We start from the raw sequence: 13775 nt of genomic DNA on the forward strand, positions 1-13775 counted from the left end.
AGTGTGAACTTATCTCAATGTTGTTTTACTGTATATTGCTCAAATCCTCCTCAGTTGAGGGTCACTGTTACTTAACAGCAGATTTATCCATTTTAGGTGACTTTGTGATAGGAGCCAATGTGCGATTCTATGGAGTTTTGACGATGTATCACTTTTTAATTTTTCAGACTTACGTTTTGTTAATAGACAGTAGAAACAGACCTAGGGGTGGAGGCTCTAGGCTCGTCCTGCCTGATCGTAATGTATTGTATTAGCCCATCTCCTAGTGCTCTATTTATAGCCTTCAAGGTCAAATGGGAGCTTTATTGAGTACACTGCAGTATACAACCTGTAGGTCCCCATGTGAAAATAGTCTATCTGCAATATGTGTTGTTTGGTAACACTTTACACTTCAGTAACACTTTGCTCTAATACCGGTGTAGTAACGCTGTAATTACTCTAGTAACATTTACATTTTAGTTATTTAGCAGACGCTCTTATCCAGAGCGCCTTATAATTAGTGCATTCATCTTAAGATAGCTGGGTGAGACAATCCCATATCACAGTCGTAGCAAGTTCATTTTCACTCAATAAGTAAAGGATTCATTTAAGATACTCTTTGAAGAGGTAGGATTTCAGTCGTTTTCGGAAGATGGGCAGGGGCTTTGCTGTCCTAGCTACAGGGGGAAGCTGGTTCCGACCATTGGGGTGCCAGGACAGAGAAAAGATTTGACTGGGATGAGTGCGAGTGCGAGTGCAAGCTGACGGTCTGAGAAGGCCAAGAGACCAGATGCGGCAGAACAGAGTGCTCAGGTTGGGGTATAGGGTTTAACACATAACACATTGTAATAACATTTCTGGAAGTCAACCTCCCCCTCACTGGGCGAAAGGGTCAACATCAGGAGATATCTTTATCTATATACAGTACCAGTCAAAAGTTTGGACACACAAACTCATTCCAGGGTTTTTCTTTATTTTAATATTTTCTACATTGCCCATGTTAAAAGTTGTGGCATTTCTTTCCTTCTTAATGCATTTGAGCCTATCAGTTGTGTTGTGACAAGGGAGTGGGGGTATACAGAAGATAGCCCTATTTGGTAAAACACCAAGTCCATATTATGGCAAAAACAGCTCAAATAAGCAAAGAGAAACGACAGTCCATCATTACTTTAAGACATGAAGGTCAGTCAATACGGAACATTTCAACATCTTTGAACGTTTCTTCAAGTGCAGTCGCAAAAACCATCAGGCGCTATGATGAAACTGGCTCTCATGAGGACCGCCACAGGAAAGGAAGACCAAGAGTTTCCCCTGCTGCAGAGGATAAGTTCATTAGAGTTAACTGCACCTCAGATTGCAGCCCAAATAAATGCTTCACAGAGTTCAAGTAACAGACACATCTCAACATCAACTGTGCAGAGGAGACTGTGTGAATCAGGCCTTCATATAAAAGGCCATCCGAAAGAGAAGGCCCAATCGACCCCTTCCAACGAAGGCCTGGGTCCAACAGAGATACACGACAAAGACCTCCAACATGTAAATACATGCATTACTTCTTACCAAACGGGCGGCAGTTCAGGGCAAGGTATTAGGATTACTGTGAGCGTAGGCCCATGTGTATCCAAGTGTTTTCTCTCTTTCTCTCTCTTTATCTTGCCATCTTTTGTAACAAGTGTCATATTGTGTTCGTCCGCTAGGGACCCGTTTTCATTGTAGTAAGTGTCTAATCCCTACCTATACCATGTACGTGTTTGTATCTTGTGTTATCATTTTAATTAGTTAGTAAATAAACAATTAAATCAATTTGTGTGGTACGGAATGATCAGTAAGACCCGGGTTCATGCAGACTTAAAGAGTCTACGACTTTCAGAATGAGACTGATATGAGGTAAATTATTAATAAATGACTGTTAAATGACAAGAGATATCTAGATATCTTTAGAGTTAATTCGGGAAACGGTAACTCGTTAAACAACTTTTCCCGTGGTGCCCCAAATTCCTAATGAGTTAATTGTTACATGATTAATTTAATCTAGTAACAATTAAACATAGTAGGTAATTATTCAATAAATAATAGTCATCACAATAATGAAAGTCACGTCATGACAACAGCTTTGTATAAGTAAAAAAAAAACATGGCATGCTAGCTCCATCCTGGTGGCGCAGTGGACTAATAGGTTAGAATCTCCCTGATGCTGTGCCACAATAACAAAATAAATGTATTTGCATGATTAATGCCTAACCAAATGAATTTCCATGTGTCCTATATGTGCTTGGAGTTCAAAACAGTTAACCTAAGCTAGCAGTCTTATCTAAACATGTTCTCAGAACGTTAATAAAACCTCCCATTGAACCATAGTAAAATGTTCTCAGAACCTCCCTACAACCTAAAAATGAATGTTCCCAGATCAGGCAAAATGTTCACTTCCATTCTCAGAACATTTTAAAAACATGTCGTTTTACCAGTCAGGAAACTTATGGCTTCGTTCTTAGAACCAATGGAAAACCAAAAACGTATGTTCCCATAACTTCCAAGGAACCAAATCTGCAAACTGGGATAACATTCTGGGAATCATCAAGACTCATGGACAAAATATTTTGCAGGGTTAAAAGTGATGCATTGCACTCTGTTCTACTGCAATGTTTGTTTATTTGAAATAGACTGAGTGTACAAAACATTAGGAACACCTTCCTAATATTGAGTTGCACCCTCTTTTGCCCTTAGAAATGTTCCATTGAACTAGTTTTTTAGTCCAGGACTAGGCTTAATCTGTGTCTGGGAAACCGCCCCCAAATGTACTCAATTCATTAGACATCTTCTTGTGTTCATTTTCAAACTCCATGCACGTGTTGAATGCCATGATTACGGTCAGGAGTTTTTTCCTGACCAGAAAAAGGCCTAGAGGTTTTCCTGGTCAGGTCATGTGGTCAGGAAAAACGTATGACCCTATAGTCATTATATAGTAATAATTAATTGAAAACACTGTTACAGTTCACCCTTCAATTGCCCTTTAATTGCAAACCCTTCAACACCCCCATTGTCACAGTTTACAACGACAGCTCCCTAACTGACTAACAGGGCTAATGAGCTCCTGGTGATCAAGACAGATTAATGAATTAAAAAACAGACTGTGGCCTTAATCTAAATTCATCAAATGACTCTGTCCCATTGAACACACTCGTAATCTAACCTCAGAGCTCAATTGTAACATGCTGCCCTAAAGACAAGGAACACAAGTGTTTTTATTGGTCATATAATGTGCTATCCTCTGGAATCAAACAAATATTTTTAAACCTAAAAATGAATTAATTAACAGGAAATCTAATGTAACTAGCTAGGCTACTATAAACAAGAAGAAGTAGCATTGTAATTTAGCATCTGTCATGTACCTGAATTTGCTGCATTTTGCTAGACTGTTTATGTTTTCCAATCAATCTCCTTACAGCATATGGTGACAGTGACACTTTGGTAACCCCTCTCTAAGAAGGGTTATACTTAACATGTGTACTAGCAATAGCATCCTATTGTGGTCCTATTTTAAAGGCCCATTTCCTTATTACCAGGGCCAGATATAGACATGTGGATTAAGGCCAGGTCAGGAATAGTGACTCCTAATGGATAATATAGGCTAACAGGCTAGGTGTTGATCACATAGGGTAATAGCAAGACAGGATAACACAGTCTGAAGTGAAATAATCTAATTGCCCAGAGAGAGGGAGGGTGGTGCTCAGAGTTCCTCCTGACTTCCACTTGTAGTCTAGAGAAACAGTCAGCGGTAAGTAGCCTAGTTCTATAAACCTGGTCCCTGTACTGGACAGTATGTACTGATGCCAGCCAAGTCATCATGCTGTGTACGTGATTTAACCGAGTCATGTTGAAGGCCTATCTAAAGTCAGGTGGCAGGTGAATTAGGCACACACAGATCTGAGACCAGGCTTAAGGTAGGTTTCCTAATAAACAGGCTCATACAGGACATAACATTTGTTTGACATTATCATCATGATCTATTGAATAGTTAATCACCATTTAATGTATTATTTCTAAGTTGGTGAACATACAGAACTGAATTGAAGCATGGATCCACTGACTGTCACTGTGCTGCCATCTGTTGGTAACCAGGATAATAACACTGTGAATTGTGAAGGGAGTCTAGATAAATCAGAGAGTTAGTCATATTTCACGGTCATTTCAATGCAGTCAAATCGTTAGATTAATTGAGATTCCAGTGCAAGATTAGAAAGGGGCTTTGTATTGCCATTTTTGCATTTTAATTTCTATTCCAATGCTGAAGCAAAGTTAATTCAGTGGTTCCAAGACTTGATTGGTAAATAACAAACATCATGAAAGCTCTTTGAGTTAATAAAACAGACCGCATTCACAGAAGTGCATTCTTACCTAGTATGTTTAAATTGCTTAGTGAGCTACAGCATACACCTTGTAATAATATGCTATAGTAGGTACAGTAACTGGTGCACTACTGTAACACTATTGAAGGGATTTGAAGAGATGTGTCACTAGATGGCAGTATTGTTAATCATTTCTCATCAACAGTAATTTCGGATAACCCATTCAGTTACCACAACCAAGAATAAAGCCAAGCTGGTCGGTCACCCGTGATACAAGTCAGTATTCAACGTCCATCCATCAGAAAGCATGACTTGATTCAATATAAACACTGCATGTCTAAGAATGGTATATACAGTATACAAATAAAATGCTTTTGACATCATTATGTGACATAACTGTTGAATAATCACTAACACTAATCACTTAACAGGTAACACTAATCAGGTTACCTTTTTGAATGTATTATAAAAACGACATAACAGGTTATAACACAAGCTTATGGAGTACTTAGCCATCTTATGTTGTATCACTTTTATAAAGGCTTCATTAATGCATAAGGTCACCTAAAGTAGAATGCAAGAAGAGATTTTAATCTAATAGCTGAATCTCTTACATTTGTCATGTTTCTTATTGCAGTACTAAACACATGATGTATTCTATTGATACTGATACAATGTAAACCTCCATAGAATGTGTAGAATTCACCATTCCACTTCAATGCTATATTTTCCCACCAGTACTTCCCTGGTGATGCTCTCCGTCTGTACTTCATGTGTAGTTCTTAATGCAGAACACCCTTCTATACACACACACAAACTGAATCTCATTCACTCTTGCGTTCTATCTCACACAAACACACACACACACACACACACACACACACACACTCCCCCTCTCCCTCCTTCCCTTCTAACTCTAAAGACCATAACCTAATTGATTCTCATTTTCATTATCTTCTCACAGGGTCTCTCTCTCTCTCTCTCTCTCTCTCTCTCTCTCTCTCTCTCTCTCTCTCTCTCTCTCTTCTATCTCTCTCTCTCTCTCTCTCTCTCTCTCTCTCTCTCTCTCTCTCTCTCTCTCTCTCTGTCTCCCAGCGAACAACAAAACCAGAGGAGACAGAACAGAACAGTCTGCCTCTCACACTGTGAGGTTGACATGACCCTCCCCCTAAAGAGGCAGAAATAGAGGGTCCGCTTTGAAGTCACACCCCCGCAAAGCAAAGGTCAAAATAATAAATGTAGGTCCAATTGAAGGGTATGCAGGGGGGGACAAAAGGCTCCAAAAGGGGGGCGAATGGTGTATTTTGGTCGGGCAGTCCCTCACAGTGTACTAAAGGCATGATGAATTCATAGAATCAGGCATAACCAAAGACGGAGTAGCAGGGGTCCTCGCGGAGAGAATAGGGTTTTTTAACTCGGCAGACAGGCCTGGCTCCTGCATCCTACTCTTTTTGTAGGCCATCAGTCTTTCTTTCTCTCGCTCTCTGTCTGTTTCTCCTTTGCTCGCTTAACCTCTCAGAGACACACTCTCACACACACACACACAAACGCACACACACACACAGAACACACATACTCTCTCACACACACACACTCTCTGACACAAACACACAGACATTCTCTCTCTCACACACACACACACACTCAAACAAACACACAGACATATACACTCACACACAGAACACACACACTCTGACACAAACACACACAAATTCGCTCTCTCTCTCACACACACACACACACATGCACACAACAGACACACTCTCTCTGATACACACACACTCTCTCTGACACACACACACTCTCTGATACACACACATTCTCTCTCACTCTCTCTCTTACAAACACTGATACACACACACACACACACACACACACACACAAAACGTGTTTTCACTCTTTCACTTGTTTGGCATCTGCATCACCTCTTCACCTCTATTGAAAGGCATAATTAGAGGCACTGATGAATCACAGAGCCATCCCATAGACAGGGCCCATCAGCTGCAGCAGCTGCTGCATGTCACATTGTGGCCATTGTGGTTCACAACAAGTCACTTTCATTTATGTCAGTCTTTGAGGAACTAGGGGCTATGTCATTTAAATATGAGCAAGTTTGGTGCAGGTAGTGTTTGGTTGGATTAAAATATCTTATTCATTTTCATTCAACATTTCATTAAAACATTTTTGCCAATGATTGAATGGTTGAATGATTTAACCAAGCATACAGATTAATGGTTTTATTTCATCTGTAGGCCTAGTAATTTGTTTTCAACAAATATTTCATGAAATGTCTATATGAATATCACAAACTGATTTAGGGTATACCACACCATTTCGGTCTCACAGTCACTATCCAATATTTTTAGTTACTAAATGTGCTAAGACATTTAGTGGAATTCAATATAGTAGGCTAATAAATTTTTCCCATGTCAGAAGTAAATTAACTTCGTCAACATGTGTAAAACTGTTGATCTGACTGTGTGTGGCATACAGTAGGCCTATAGACAAGGTTACGTGGTGACCCTACTGCCTACCCTTTTATTTTTATTATAGGCCTACCAATCTAAAAACGTTCACCTTTACAATAACATATCAGAGTTCATGTGTAAAATATTCATTCCCTTTGCTTTATTATTCCCAGCATCACCCAGACACGTTTAATCTGTTGCGCATCATGTAGAGGCTCCAATTTCCTCTGGAGGATGCAACCAGTACGGAATTACATGCGCAATCCTGCCGTGAATCAGACATCACCACGGTAACAGAACGGTATTCACCATTCTCTGCTTTTCCCGTAAACATCCGCGACGCAAACCTACCTATCATCATCCTCGCACGCAGTAAGTAATTTTTCCCCCTTTGTTATAGCCTATGTGGAATATATTGTTATCGTTTATGTGGGCATCTTATTGATAAGGCTTTATGTCTGCTTGCGCTTGCGTGAATATATCCGTAGTCTACGGTAGCCTATAGTCTACATTGCAAATGACATGATTCGATTGTCACAAAAAAAAAAATGCATTGCCAGATGTAAAAACGACATTGGTTGCTTATGTCTTTGTATCTATTTGAGTATCAATAATGGCTGGATATTTCAAGCTTATTGATACGGCTGAGAGCCCCTCGATATTAATCGAATGCGTGAAAGGAGTAAGCTAAAATTCATAAAGGTCTAAACAATTTCAAAGATTACATTGTCATTTGGGACAATGTATTGGTGTTCAAATTAGCTTTCATATCGAATTCTTGAATGTCAATTTCTTCTTGAAATCCATTGCCCTTGTAGCCTATGCAAAGAGCATCTCGAGCAGTCTGTGCCATGACATGAGGTTATAGGTAATGTATGGTGCTTATCGAAACGTATGTTACGACATGACGTGTGACGTGAGATGAGTTTCACCAGTCATGTCCGTGTAATTTCTCTGTCTTGTTGGTTTTCGGGATGTTTGCTACCTGGCGGTTGTTCTTATCAGTAGAATCTCTGCCGCAGCAAACGCACTCTTTTCAATGCAGCAAGTTGAGATCAGATGCATTATTAGTGAACCCTGAAGAAAAAAGTTAACAGGCCTAGATACTATTAGTTTATAGAATCATTATATTTTTTAGATTTGTAAAGCATTTATACACATCACCTCCATATTGTACTTCCCAATCAGAATATTCAGAGAATATTGACCAAAAATATTAATAGAAAAGATTAAGGAAACTATACTGATTGTCTGCTTATAATGCCATCCACATTCATCCAAACCTTGTTTCATTCCTTCACTGATGGGGGAACAGATTTGACAGCTGGCTCTTAGCTCATTCTGCATTGATATAGCATCAATCAGTCATCTGAATCACCATGGCACCCACACCTCCCTCCTACAGTAGCCTGCAATCTACAGTCTGAAGATGGTTGGCCGTACAGACAACCACATTAGCCATTATAGCCACCCACTCACTCCACAGTGCAACAATAGCCAGGCTAATGGAACCTGTAGGAAGTGTGTGTGTGTGTGTGTGTGTGTGAGAGAGAGAGAGAGAGAGAGAGAGAGAGAGAGAGAGAGCTAGAGAGAGAGAGAGCTAGAGAGAGAGAGAGAGAGAGAGAGAGCTAGAGAGAGAGAGAGAGAGAGAGTGTGTGCCTGTGTATGTTTTCGTGCTTGTCTGTGTTCCTGCCTGTGCCTGTGTGTATGATTGAACCTGCGAGGAACTGATCTTTGCCCCGTTGTTCACATCATCATTATGAGTCATTCTCACAGCGATACAGGATGGCGAGCTACAGAGAAGATGGTGTTGCGTTTCACACTGTGTCAACAAGCTAAGTGGCTTCTCACCTTTTGTTCCACATTTAGATGATGCACTGATCGAGGAGGAGGGAGAACAGCACAGTTACACCAACAAATACATAGGATATGAACCTCACACAGCATGTATTCCTGCATCTACTGTGTATGTAGCCCACGCAACATCTTTACATGACGCACCTTGGAATTACAGCCAGTATGGACAGAATAAACTCTATGCACATTGTCGAATGAAAGAGATACAGTAGACCTACCTGTGGAAATCAACATAATGACGATAACATCTGGTTTGACACAAACCTCCCAGATAGTGCAGGAGGAAGAGAGTCAGAGGCATATGACAGCAGCCGTTTGTATAAAGCTCTCACCATCATCATCATCATCACTATCGTTTTAACATAATCTTCAACTTCAGCCACACAAGGAACCAGGGAACAACTAAGTGGAATAAAACCAAGCTGCATTACCAAGTATTCTACCCTCTGCACAGTAAAGCCAAACTGAGTTGCGTTACCCAGCATCTAATCGATTGTTCAGCACTGTTTGTAATTGCGATCCAAATCACCCAGACAGACTGTCATTGCGAAGTAGTTAGAACCCAACAGAGCTGTGTTACCCAACATCTGATCCTCTGCACTGCTTCTTTCCCCATTCAGATCGTCCAGGCAGGCAGACATGGTGAAGCTGGGCAGTAACCTTGCTGATAAGCTGGAGAAAGAACAGTCTATGGATGATGGCTTTGATAACATCCCCCTCATCACCCCTCTGGAGGTGAACCAGCTGCAACAGCCGTACCTAGACAAGGTAACAACGTGTGTGTGTGCGCGCGCGTGAGTGTGTGTGCGTGTGTGTGGCGTGAGTGTGTGTGCGTGTGTGAGCGTGCGCGCATGCAGTGATTATTACACGTGTTCAGTACAGCCTGTCTGTACATTACATTACAATACACGTCTGGACACACATCAAGCCTGCATCCCTTCTGAACCTACCATTGGTCCTTGTACTGTGCCTTGCCCCAGCCTCCCTGTTAACCCAATGCTTCAGAGTGCTGTGGCATCACCCCACACTATCTCAGACCTCTTAGAATACATAGTAGATCACACACACACACACACCCCTTACAGTGCTATTTAAGGTAGCAGCCCAGTTTCAACCCAGCGATCTGACTCAGAGTGCTTTGTGTGCGATGCTGCTGTTCATCCTCAGGTAATCGTGAAGACCACAACAGAGTATCAGCTGCAGCAGAAGAAAAAGAAGAAGTTGTACGTGCCGGGAATCAGGAAGCTGAATATAAAACTGTACGACGAGGTATCAGAGAAGGTCAAGGTAAAGTCTTATCTAGGGGCTAGTAGTATGTTTACTGAAGTAGAACTACTGGGAATAATGGTGATATTCATGGTTGTACGTGTGTGTGTGTGTGTGTGTGCGTGTGTGTATTTGTATGTGTATGTGTGTGTGTGTGTGTGTGTGTGTGTGTGTGTGTGTGTGTGTGTGTGTGTGTGTGTGTGAGTGTGTGTGTGTGTGTGTGTGTGTGTGTGTGTGTGTGTGTGTGTGTGAGTGTGTGTGTATGTGTGTGTGTGTGTGTGTGTGTGTGTGTGTGTGTGTGAGTGTGTGTATGTGTGTGTGTGTGTGAGTGTGTGTGTGTGAGAGAGTGTGTGTGTGTATGTGTGTGTGTGTGTGTGTGTGTGTGTGTGTGTGTGTGTGTGTGTGTGTGTGTGTGTGTGTGTGTGTGTGTGTGTGTGTGTGTGTGTGTGTGTGTGTGTGTGTGTGTGTGTGTGTGTGTGTGTGTGTGTGTGTGTGTGTGAGTGTTCCAGCTCACAGGTTTGATCCTCATCACCCTTGGGTTCCTGGCTTGTCTTCTACTGCTGGTCATGTACAAGGCTCTGTGGTACGATCAACTTACCTGCCCAGAGGGCTTCGTTCTCAAGGTAGGCATCACTAACACATACACACACATACGTCTTCTATCCGAACAGCTTACATGTCCGAGGGCAAGATAGACTACTGAAAGCATCATCATCATCACACATAAACATAAACACACACTGCCTCCTATCCCAGTCAGATGGTCCTAGGGGGTTACATTCATTAAAATCACAGACAAGAAGCAGAGGTTGTTTCTCTAGCTGTTTTGGTCACCTGCAATGTCTCACAGAGACCAACAGAGTTCTTATAATCGCCTTCACAGACATAATTATCATCCAGTCCCAATGACATACTAATACACCCTCTCCTATAGTCCATACTTACTATACACCTCATCTAATACTCATACTGTATTCTGTTTACAACATATTCTCCCACCAGAGACTTCTAAGGGATTCTCTCCCACTCTTTCTGTCTCTTCATTCTGGTAACATAAACTCATTATCTCCTTAGGACACCTCCCAGGCATCGTGTACTCAGGCAACGCTCCACGGCTGTTACTCACTATAAAGGCCCCCTGTCTTTTAAAGAGAGAGAGGCAGGCAAGGCTTTTTGGTCAGGCAGTAGATTGGGACGCCCGTGAATCAGAGAGGGGCCTTTCATAAAGGCTGAGCGTGACTAAACTGTGATTAAAGGCTTAAGACTAAAGGAGGGAGATGGGCAAGGGGGCCTTCCCGGCAAAGGCTTTTGATGTTGATGGGTACAGTGTAGCTCGCAGCGTTTCTCCACGGCTAATGTGTTGTTGGAGACATGGGGGAGGAAAAAGGAGAGTCAAACAGAGGGTGTCGTGGCGTTGTCTTTCGTTTAGTAGAGCGAAGGCAGCCAGGCTTGTTGTGAGAGGTAATTTCTCACACTACTGATGGAAGGTCAGGTAGTCTGTCAGGAAGCCTTGGTTTGCCCTCAGGGGTTTGTTCAGGAAGCTGATGCTACTCAATGGAAAACGCTCTTAAGGAAAACTCACTTGAAGCTTCTCCTGTCAAGCAGAGCTTGGCAAATTGGAGGTGGAGTTCCTTTCTTTATTCCTTCGACAGCTTACGTGTTCATTTATCTAAGGATGGCAACTCAGGTGTCATATCTAATGAGACGAAGCTGGCACATCTAGGTTTGAATATGAAAAATAATTTCCCTGTAGGAACCTTTCTCACCCTCGCCCACGCTGTGGAATAAGGCTTTGTATGACTCACTTGTAAAAAGTAGTTTCACTGAAGGGTAAGGCAGTAGCATGTGACTTTCCCTCATCATTTATTGAGTCCTACCACAACCCATGTGATTATGATAACCAGAATACCTGCTGTCCCTAACCGTAAATAGAGGCAACATCATAATCCGACATCCATTTGCGCTCCCTCTTCTGCCTCCTGGATCCTTTCTCTTACAGAGTTGGGGGTCACTTTTTATTCACTCAATTCAGGAAGTGATTTAAAATTGAACGTTTTTCTGTACCGTAATTCACATCCTGAAGTAAATAATACAATTGACACCAACCATCCTCTCTCTCCTCTTCCCCATGCAGCACAAGCACTGCACCCCAGCAGCAGTCCTGGAGCCCTGGTACTACACAGAGCAGCAGCAGGAGGAGGACCCAGGCGTGGCCCCCCGCTCCAGCAGTCTCTACACCGCCCTGGGTCACCTCAACCAGGCCAAGAGGACCACCACCGGCGCCATCATCCCCGAGCTGCCCCCGTCACCATGGTTCCCCGTCATCAACGCCCTGAAGCAAGCCGAGAGGGCCAAAGAGGAGGCGAGTCGTTCGAAGGAATGAGGGATGCAGGGCTTTCTAGAGGGAAAGGGTTTAGGAAGGGGTGATGGCGATAGAAGGGAATGTGAGATCTCCAAAAGGAAGGGTTAGGAAGAGGGGATGGAGATGGAGATAAGGAAAAAAGTGTTGTTTACTTGGGGGAGTTCCATATGAGGTATTGTGGGTAACGCTCCAAATGTCTCTTTAGGTGTCAGCGTATGTGACTCATTTGCAGTAAAGTTAATCTCTCTATGACGTTATCAGTGAGGACCACCGCCTTGTGTTATGTGTGTGCGTGCCTGTGCGAGAGAGAGAGAGAGAGAGAGAGAGAGAGAGAGAGAGAGAGAGAGAGAGGTGAGAGATGTGCGTATGAGAAGCTTTGGAGAACTGAACATAAGAAGATTCCCTGAAATTCTCACTAGATCGTCCTCATCAGACTGATATGATTTCAGGTTTTCATTTGATTCTGAACTGAATGTAGAGTATCATTAGTAAATGTGGTCTTACAAGGTTTAGTGTTATTACGTTTAGATCGATTAATATCCTAAAGGTTTAGATCTAGTCATGTCATGTCCTACAGGAAAAACAAGACATGTTTTTTGTAGATTTTTACATACACAGTACTGAAATAAAACGTTGTGTTCTGTTCAGGAAGCACACAGCCCACATTAATTTAGAAACCTGATTGTAAAAACCTCAGTAGATTTTCCAGCAACTATGAATAATTTGTGTATGAGGATTTTGGTACGATTGGGTACGATGATCTTGTATATTTGGGTTAATGTCATTTCCATTCAGATGATTTTGAATGTAGTAGACTAGCAGCTGTACAGGTAGGATTAATGTTTCATAATTCATATTTTAACATAACAATAACTACCTAGAGTATCCGTATCTTTGTGTTTTCTAGTATTTATTTAACTACCTATTTATTATATACTTATTTATATTTTAAGCAATTTATTTGCAGATTTTTTGATTTGGGTGAAAAGCTGGCAGGATTTATTTTAATATTTTTTGAATTATTTATTTTGGGATTTTTTAAATAGTGAATACAATGCAATGTGATTCATATCAAGTTTGCATTAATCATAATTCATTACAATAACTGGCAGTATTTTTACCATGGATCAGATTGTAAATATGAATGTGATCCTGTCATTACGTCATCATTCACCACCCAGTGTTTATAAACCTTGTTGTGTTCTGAGTGCCAAATGTTTATGTCAGACCCATCTGCTCTGATGTCATCAATAAAGTGTTAAGCTTTCTCATTCCTAATCTGGGACTTGTTGATTTGGCCTTATTACTGTTTGTATGTATTTTCAATACACAATAGCAACGTTGTATTTTTACAATCCAGTTTCAGGTGGTATCTATTTACCTGGTATTTACAAATTGTTTCTGTTAAGTTTAAAAAATAAGAAAAGCAAGTAAAAGTACTCATTCTTTTTGTCCCAAAATCAAATCAAGGGAGAACCAAGTGGAGTCCGTTATTTT

At 41.4% G+C, this 13775-nt stretch overlaps 1 protein-coding gene across 1 annotated transcript; it reads left to right on the forward strand.

The window, feature by feature from the left end:
- The first annotated feature begins 7028 nt into the window (after window positions 1-7028).
- On the forward strand, window positions 7029-13556 carry LOC121553979 (neuronal vesicle trafficking-associated protein 1-like). The gene is made up of 5 exons (XM_041867396.2): window positions 7029-7165; window positions 9271-9418; window positions 9818-9937; window positions 10426-10539; window positions 12051-13556. The coding sequence occupies exons 2-5, from the start codon at window positions 9290-9292 to the stop codon at window positions 12297-12299; spliced, it is 612 nt and encodes a 203-aa protein (XP_041723330.1). The 5' UTR covers window positions 7029-7165; window positions 9271-9289; the 3' UTR covers window positions 12300-13556.
- The last annotated feature ends 219 nt before the right edge of the window (window positions 13557-13775 follow it).

The sequence above is a fragment of the Coregonus clupeaformis genome, chromosome 10, assembly GCF_020615455.1.
Source record: "Coregonus clupeaformis isolate EN_2021a chromosome 10, ASM2061545v1, whole genome shotgun sequence".
Classification (NCBI taxonomy): domain Eukaryota; kingdom Metazoa; phylum Chordata; class Actinopteri; order Salmoniformes; family Salmonidae; genus Coregonus; species Coregonus clupeaformis.

Bases quoted from the DNA above. Each gene is read 5' to 3' on its own strand.
- LOC121553979 (XM_041867396.2), top strand. From the start codon at position 9,290: ATGGTGAAGCTGGGCAGTAACCTTGCTGATAAGCTGGAGAAAGAACAG. The intron at 9,419-9,817 runs GTAACAACGTGT...GTTCATCCTCAG, and splicing joins AACAGCCGTACCTAGACAAG to GTAATCGTGAAGACCACAAC. The intron at 9,938-10,425 runs GTAAAGTCTTAT...TGAGTGTTCCAG, and splicing joins AGGTATCAGAGAAGGTCAAG to CTCACAGGTTTGATCCTCAT.